Genomic DNA, 7,716 nt, shown 5'->3' with positions numbered 1-7,716 from the left:
CAACCCTCCTGGGCTAGTCCTAGGGGCTCCCAGAGTACCAAGATTAAAGAAAGAAATGACTAGGGACAGATAAAGGAAGGATGGAATTTTTATCTTATGATGAAGGAGATGATAAAGCCCTGGGGATAGAAAAGTTAACTTCCTATTTTTCTGCCTCCGGGAGCCTGAGAGGGTGTTGGAGTAACAGAGACTGGAAAAGTAATAGAATTTAGAGACCCGATCTGGTTACGGGGCTGGCTGCTGAGGATTATGGACAACAAAAACATCCCTGTTGAGGGGGAGGAGCAGGCAGGAGGGCACACAATGAGGCCATGGGTGGGTGTTAGGGATGCTCCAAAGTAATCCATATCCAGGCTGCAGAAGGAAAATGCAGGGGATCCGTCAGAAGTAGGGAGTTCTAGAAGATATTTGATCTGTAGCATTAGGGAAAAGAGGGAGCTATGAAAGGAATTGGGAGTGTCCTGAAGATGTGAGAAGAAAAGAGAATAAAAAGGCCTGGGGGAGGGTGGGAAACATGAGGCGGGAGTAAGGTAAAGAGGGAAGTCTATTGTTCACCTCAATTGTATTATCATATGCAAGCATCTTGCATGCTCTATTAAGCAAGTAGGAAGAATATGATAAGAGTCAGGAATCAGTCTGTGATTTAGATCTTAATCTCTGCTTGAGATTACTTGGTCTACATAGGGAAGATGTATTTAATTTTGGTCCTGTTAATTTCCCTCTAGTTAATATTCAAACCAAAATCAAATGACCTCAAGACAAAATTATCTCCCAAAGGGAAAAATCTGGAGAGAACCTTCTATCTCAGTTTCCTTTTTGTATAATAAAAATCATAGTACTCTCTCACAGAATTTATGAGGTTTATCTATAATGATTTTCATAAATTTCTTTGATAATCTTAAAATCCTGTATAAATAATTCATACCATATTGCAGTGGATCAAAAAATAACAAATAGGAACAACATGACTGACTCATAAACTCATAGGTTTAAAGTTGAAGGATACTTCAGATTTCATCTAGTCCAACCCTATATTTTAATGAAGTGGAAAGGGAGGCTCAGAAACTTAAGTGATTTGCCTTTGTTCACATAAATAGTAAGCATAATAAGAGCTAATATTTATATAGCGTAAGGTCTGAAAGGCATTATACATGTCATCTCATTTGGTCTTCATAACAGTCCTGTGAGTTAGTTGTCATTATTCTGTTCACCTAATAGATGAGAGAAATGAAACAGAGATAAGTCAAATGATTTGCTTAGAGTTACACAGCCAGTAAATCCTTGAGGCAGGATTTGAAATCAAGTCTAGTGTACATTCTAAGATATCTACCAATCAATAATGGGAATTGAACCTAGTTTATTCAAGATCCCTTTTACTTTGCACTACACCATGTTTTCCTCTTTGGGTTTATTGGCTACAAGAAGTATTGAAGGGGGTAGAAGCTAGGGAGTTGTCACATGATTACTCCAAGATAAACATCACCCCAGTTTTCTTAATGACTTGGGGGACTATATTTATGGTCACACAGGTGATGAGCATAAGAGGTAGGACTGTAATGTAGGTCTACTGATTCCAGTTCCAGAACACTTTCCACCACATCACTGCTGCTCCTGGAGTTTTCTTGAGACTTCCTCACTAAGCTCTTTCCTTCTTCTTGCTATGGGGTTCTGAAAAATAAAGAGTGGATCAATACATCTGGCTTGTCATCCTGGTTCAGCTGCCCCATCCTGTATTCCTCTAGTTCTATTCCCTTAGGCAGGAAACTTGCAGTAGTAACAGAGGTATGTAATTTAATTGACTCATATTTTTAGAAGTGAAGTGCTATAATAATTAACTCAAAAAGGGAGAGTTGATGGTAGAGCTGAAATAAATAGTGAGGCTTACAGTAAGATTGCAGAAGGCAATTAGAGAGATCGAGGAAGAGGAGGGAGGAAGAGAGGGAGAGGAAAAACAGAAACATAAGGCAGAGCATATTTATTAAGCATCTACAGTGTGATAGGCATAGTACTATATGCTAGAAAGAAAGGCAATGTCAGCAGTATGATTTCAGAGAGGCCTGGAGAGACTTACATGTACTGATGCTGAGGGAAATGAGCAGAACGGGAGATCATTGTACATGGCAACAAGATTATATGATGATCAATTCTGATGGATGTGGCTCTCTTCAACAATGGGATGATTCAGACCAGTTTCAATGATCTTGTGATGAAGAGAGCCACCTCCACCTAGAGAGAGAACTGTGGGAACTAAGTATGGTTCACATCATAGCATTTTCACTCTTTTTGTTGTTGTTTGCTTGCATTTTATTTTCTTTCTAATTTTTTCCCCGGTTTGATTTGATTTTTCTTGTACAGCAAGATAATTGTATAAATATGTATGCATATATTGGATTTAACATATATTTCTACCATGTTTAACATATATTGAACTACTTATCATCTAGGGGAGGGGGTGGGAGAAGGGGAGCAAAAATTGGAACACAAGGTTTTATAAAGGTTAATGTTAAAAAATTATCTATGCATATGCTTTGAAAAAAAAAAAAGTTTTAATTAAAAAAAAGGAAAGGCAATGAAACAGTTATTAATCTCAACAATCTTATATGCTAGCAGGGAAAACAGCATAAAAACAACTATGTTTCTCCAAGACATACACAAGATAAATTAGACATTATATGAAGGATTATATTAAAGGAGACAGAAAGGCCTCTTGTCAAAGATGGGATTTTAGATGGGACCTAAAATTAAGTAAGTAAGCCAAGTCAACCAAGAAGTAGAAAGAGTGAAAGCAGTCTAAGGATGGGAGAAAATCGCTGAAATGTCTTATATGAGGAATAGCAAAGAAGCCAGAGTCACTAGATCAAAGTAAATTGTGAGAAGGTGTATACAAAGTAAGAAGACTGGGAAGAATGTAGAAAGTGTGCTGGTTAGGAAGGGCTTTAAAAATATAATTATTTTATACTTTACCTCAGAAGTAATAAAGAGCCTATTGAATTTGACTAAGGTGGTGACATAATCAGACCTGCACTTTAGAAAGATTGATTTAACAATGAGTAGAAATGAACTGAAATGGGTAGAGCTTGAATAGGGCAAACTGAACAGAAAGCTCTTATAATAGTCCAAGTGTGAAATAACAAGGATCTGCCCCACAACAATGGCCATGTCAGAGTGAAAAAGATTTTTTATGAAGGCAGAATAAATAGATTGCAGTTCTTTTGAGCTGGGTTGCCATCTCAGAGATAGTGAAAGACCCTATCACAGATGTGAAAGGAGATCATTTTTAGAAGAAGAATGAAGATGTAGAAATAGCACTCAATTTATTCAACATCAACATGTTACTTACTAACAGACTAAAACTAGAAATCATTACATTATATTATCTGGGCCATATGACCATTTTGTGATCTCCTATGCTTGAAATATACATATTATTAAGATTGATCTGTGAGAGGTGGGAGAAAATAGGTGTGATAGATGAAAGGGGGAGAGAAGGGGATGGAGGTCAGTTGCTCAGATAATATATACACAAAAACATATGAGAGCTTCTCAAAGGCAGTTCAGTGCTTAATATTCAAGAAGCTCTCCTAGAAAGATGATATTAACTGGAAGACAGATGGGAAACTCTCAGAGGTCTAGAGGGGTTCTCTGTTGCCTTGGATACTCAAGTCTGTACTCCTTGCTACCACCACTCCCATCTCCCACATTCCCATCAGTTTGTTCTCCCTTACTTCCAGTGGAGATTTGTGGATTTGGCAATATAAATCCTCATAAAGAATACTTTCTTTATAAGGCTAAACCTCTATCACAGAAATGGTTCAGTTACACATATTGTCCTGCTCTGTCTGTTAGTGTGGTGAGTAGAAGGCTTGGGGATGGGCTTAGCACAAGATTCCACTGTCATTTATGAGCTCATTCAGTGGGTTAAACTAAAATTCATCTTCCTTTGTCCCTAATTGGAATGCCCTTCCCAGGGCTCATGCTGTCTTTCACTGTAACCCTTGCCAAGGCCTACCTACCTAGAAACTGGATCTTTCCCTAGTTCTCTTTCCCTAGTTCTTGCAATAAAACTTTTCCATCCTCTGTCCCATTGCCCTCAGGATCATGTTCTCTTATTTTCAAAGAGACATTAAAACAACCTGGTAAATAAATAATAAATAGGAAAATATTATTCTCAGTCTCCTCCCAGTTCCCATTCATTTTTCCCAGTGACTATGTTAGTATAGCATCTCTGGCATCTTTGGCTAATCTAGGAGAATGATGAAGAAAGAACAGTCAGACTGGAGAGGATATGTTTGGATGAAAAGGTAAGTTCAAAGTTACCTGAAAATCTCTTCTAGTACAGAGTATGTATGTTGAGGAGAGAAAAGGCACCAAGACAGAAAAACTGAGAAATATGAAGTTATAGATAATGTTGTCTGGGAGCTTAATTATCTCTGTGTGTGTTCATATGGGAGCTGGAATTTTATGTATGCGTGATTATCTAGGATCAAGTGAATGAAAATAATCTCTTTATGTAAAAATATATGTAACTATCTTGATTTCACTATTAATGATTGTAAAACAATAAAATGGCACGTGGTATCCATGATGCATGCCAATATATTGGTTTCTATATGCATATATAAGCATCAATTCAAGCAATTATATGTGTTTTAAATGCAAAGATACATAGAAGTATAGTCATATTTTCAGGTGACTTTTAATATGATACATGCATATCTCTATACCTTATACACACTATAATTATGATTGTTTCTATGTAATCATTTATTTATACACATATACACATAAATATACATGCATGGATGTATATATAATAGATTTTTTTCATACATTTTATATTGGAGTATATTTTAAGTAAAGGTACAGTCATGAAATTAGAAAGGATTCCATGTATGTCTGTATGTATTCTCACATACATTGTGTATGCATAAATATATGTTTGGGTTGGCAATGTGTGCATTTACATATATGCACATATATTTATTAATATATGCAAGTGCATATATAAGGAGAGGCATTCTGAGAGGATGAATGTAAGAAAAGATATATGAAAGATATTGAGAATTTTTTGAGGTCTTTCTAGATGAGAGAGTTCTGCTTCTGTATAAAATATTTTGGAGTCCAATCTATAGGTAAGGGATAGAACAGGCATCTATTATTGGTCCCTTCCAAATTGAGCAGCCTAAAATAACAGAGCAGATATTTCCATGTATTCATGGGTATTTGAGTAAGTAAGTGTCAGTATAATCTTATGATCATGTGACTTTGTGTTTTCATGAATGGCCTGGGACTGAATACATAAGTGAGTATGAAAGTTTATTTATGTGCATGTAATCAAATAGACAGTCTATTCACTTATGTGTGTTTTTGTTGCATTGTATTTTTGGGTGGAGGTAAAAATGGATGTATGTTAAATGGATGCTTATACATTAATATAAGCATATACATACATGTGTGCATATGAGCAAGGGCATCACTACATTTGTGGATATCTAAGAGTCCGTGTTTCTTTAGGAAAGGAAGAAGAGAGTTAATGCAGTTGGTCAAAGTTTAACCTGAGGCAGCAAGAAGGTAAGATTGCACTGAGAAGCCTGTTTCCCATACTTAATCCAAGAAGGGCCAATAAAGTTCACAGACTATTTCTACTCAACTGACTTCTATCACACTATACTCAACCAGGATAAGAATCTTGGTCCCAGGCAATAAGGAACTTGGAGGGAATATAGAGGATTGAAAAAGGACTTTTACAAAATTGAATAACAAGGTCTCTACCCCAACCCTGTTTTAGGAATAGGATTTGGAAAGAAAGAAATAAAGGAAAGAGAAATGAGATAGAAGGACACTATAGGAGAATGAGTTGATAGGAATCACTAGGTAAAGATCAGCTCATAAAATATAGAGGTTAGGAAAGCTAGGAACAGTTGTTATCTAGGGAATGGGGCATGCACAAAATTAGGAAGAAGAAGGTTGGAATGTGGAACGATGGTGAAGCAAGTGTAGCAAGGAGACATTTTAGGAAGAAAGACAAGATCAGAGAAGACACTGATGAGTAGGAACTTGAGATCATGATAGAGAACATAGGTGGAAGTACAGTTACAAATGACTGGGGTATGGAGTATTGAACAAAATGATGATGGGAGAAATATTCCACTTAGAAGAAACTAGATTGAAGTTGACAGGATATAGAAGAAGGATCTGGGGTTTAAGAAAATCTTAAAAGGAAATAAAAGGGTAGAGGTTAACTACATGGTCAAGAAAAGAGTGGAGCCCCAGGGATAACCAGTATTATAACCAGTTTTAGAAAATCAGAGATGGGGGAGGTGTGCATCACATAGAAGTAAAAGCACCAAACTAAATTTATTGATTTTTTTCTTTTCTTTCCCAGTTTTTGGAATCCACTTCTGAGGTGTAGTGTGTCTTAAAAACCTTTCACACTGGCAAATCCCAGCAACAATACATCAATGATTCCTACCTTCCTGCTGGTAGGCATCCCAGGACTGGTGACTACACCATCATGGTGGGCCCTAATTTTTATTGCCATTTACCTCCTGTGTGCTCTGGGAAATGGAACAGTTCTCTGGGTTATTGCTGTGGAGCCCTCACTCCACCGCCCAATGTACTACTTTCTCTTCCTGCTGGGTGTGTCAGACATGGGTCTGGTCACAGCGCTAATGCCCACATTGCTGAAACTTTCCCTTTTTGAGTCCCACACAGTTCCAGCATTTGCCTGCTTCCTCCAGATGTTCTTTATTCATTTTTTTTCTGTCATGGAGTCCTCTGTTCTGCTTGCAATGGCCTTTGACCGGGCACTGGCTATCTGTCATCCTCTCCGTTATCCAGCTCTACTCACAAATAGCGTAACTACCAAGATAGGACTGATCATCATCTTCTGTTGTGCGAGTCTCCATCTACCCTTGCCATTTCTTTTGGCCTGGATGCCTTACTGCCATCCCCAGGCCTTATCCCACTCTTATTGCTTACATCCAGATATTTCCCGGCTATCCTGTCCTGGGGCCCAAGGTGCAACCTACAGCTTCTTTGTAGTCTTGTCTGCTATGGGTTTGGACCCTGTCCTCATCTTTTTGTCCTATGCCCTCATTGGACAGGCACTTCGTGATGTAGTTTCACCTGAAGATCGTCGCCGTGCCCAGAACACCTGTGCTGTACACATCTCTGCTGTGCTTCTTTTCTATGTACCTATGATACTCCTAGCATTTGTTGACCGACTGAGGTTACCCATTCCCCATGCTGCCCACACTTTTCTCTCCTATATCCACTTCCTTCTTCCACCTCTGCTCAACCCCGTTCTCTATAGTGTCAAGATGAGAGAGGTCAGGGAAAAGATCCTCAGACAGCTTCAACCTATGAAAGTCAGATCTTTTCCATGAGACAGGAAATGAGACAAAAGTCAGCAGGGATCTAAAAAGACATATTGCTTCACCTTTGAGATTCCAGTGCCAAACCCTGGCATGGTTCTTTTCCCAGTAAAATGCTTAACAATATATGCAAGTATGTACATATATTTTTGCCCATATGTGTACTTGCTTATGTTTATTATTGTATATATCAAGTGCCTACATGATTAGATGGGCATATGTCCATTTCATGGTATTCAATCCTCAAAGAGAAAAATCATAAGCATGGCCAAAAAAAAAAAAAAAAACTATTCAGGTTCACTGCCTTTAAGCTCAGTGACTTTCCAAATACCACAATGAA

The 7,716-nt window shown here is 37.9% G+C and overlaps 1 protein-coding gene across 1 annotated transcript; it reads left to right on the top strand.

Annotated features, from left to right (window-relative positions):
* The first annotated feature begins 6,443 nt into the window (after positions 1-6,443).
* LOC127555314 (olfactory receptor 51S1) lies at positions 6,444-7,388 on the top strand. The gene has a single exon (XM_051987542.1). It carries the CDS (start codon positions 6,462-6,464, stop codon positions 7,386-7,388), a length of 927 nt encoding a protein of 308 aa, XP_051843502.1. The 5' UTR covers positions 6,444-6,461.
* The last annotated feature ends 328 nt before the right edge of the window (positions 7,389-7,716 follow it).

Source organism: Antechinus flavipes, chromosome 3 (genome assembly GCF_016432865.1).
Source record: "Antechinus flavipes isolate AdamAnt ecotype Samford, QLD, Australia chromosome 3, AdamAnt_v2, whole genome shotgun sequence".
Lineage (NCBI taxonomy): Eukaryota > Metazoa > Chordata > Mammalia > Dasyuromorphia > Dasyuridae > Antechinus > Antechinus flavipes.
This window is presented reverse-complemented; position numbering and strand designations above follow the sequence as displayed.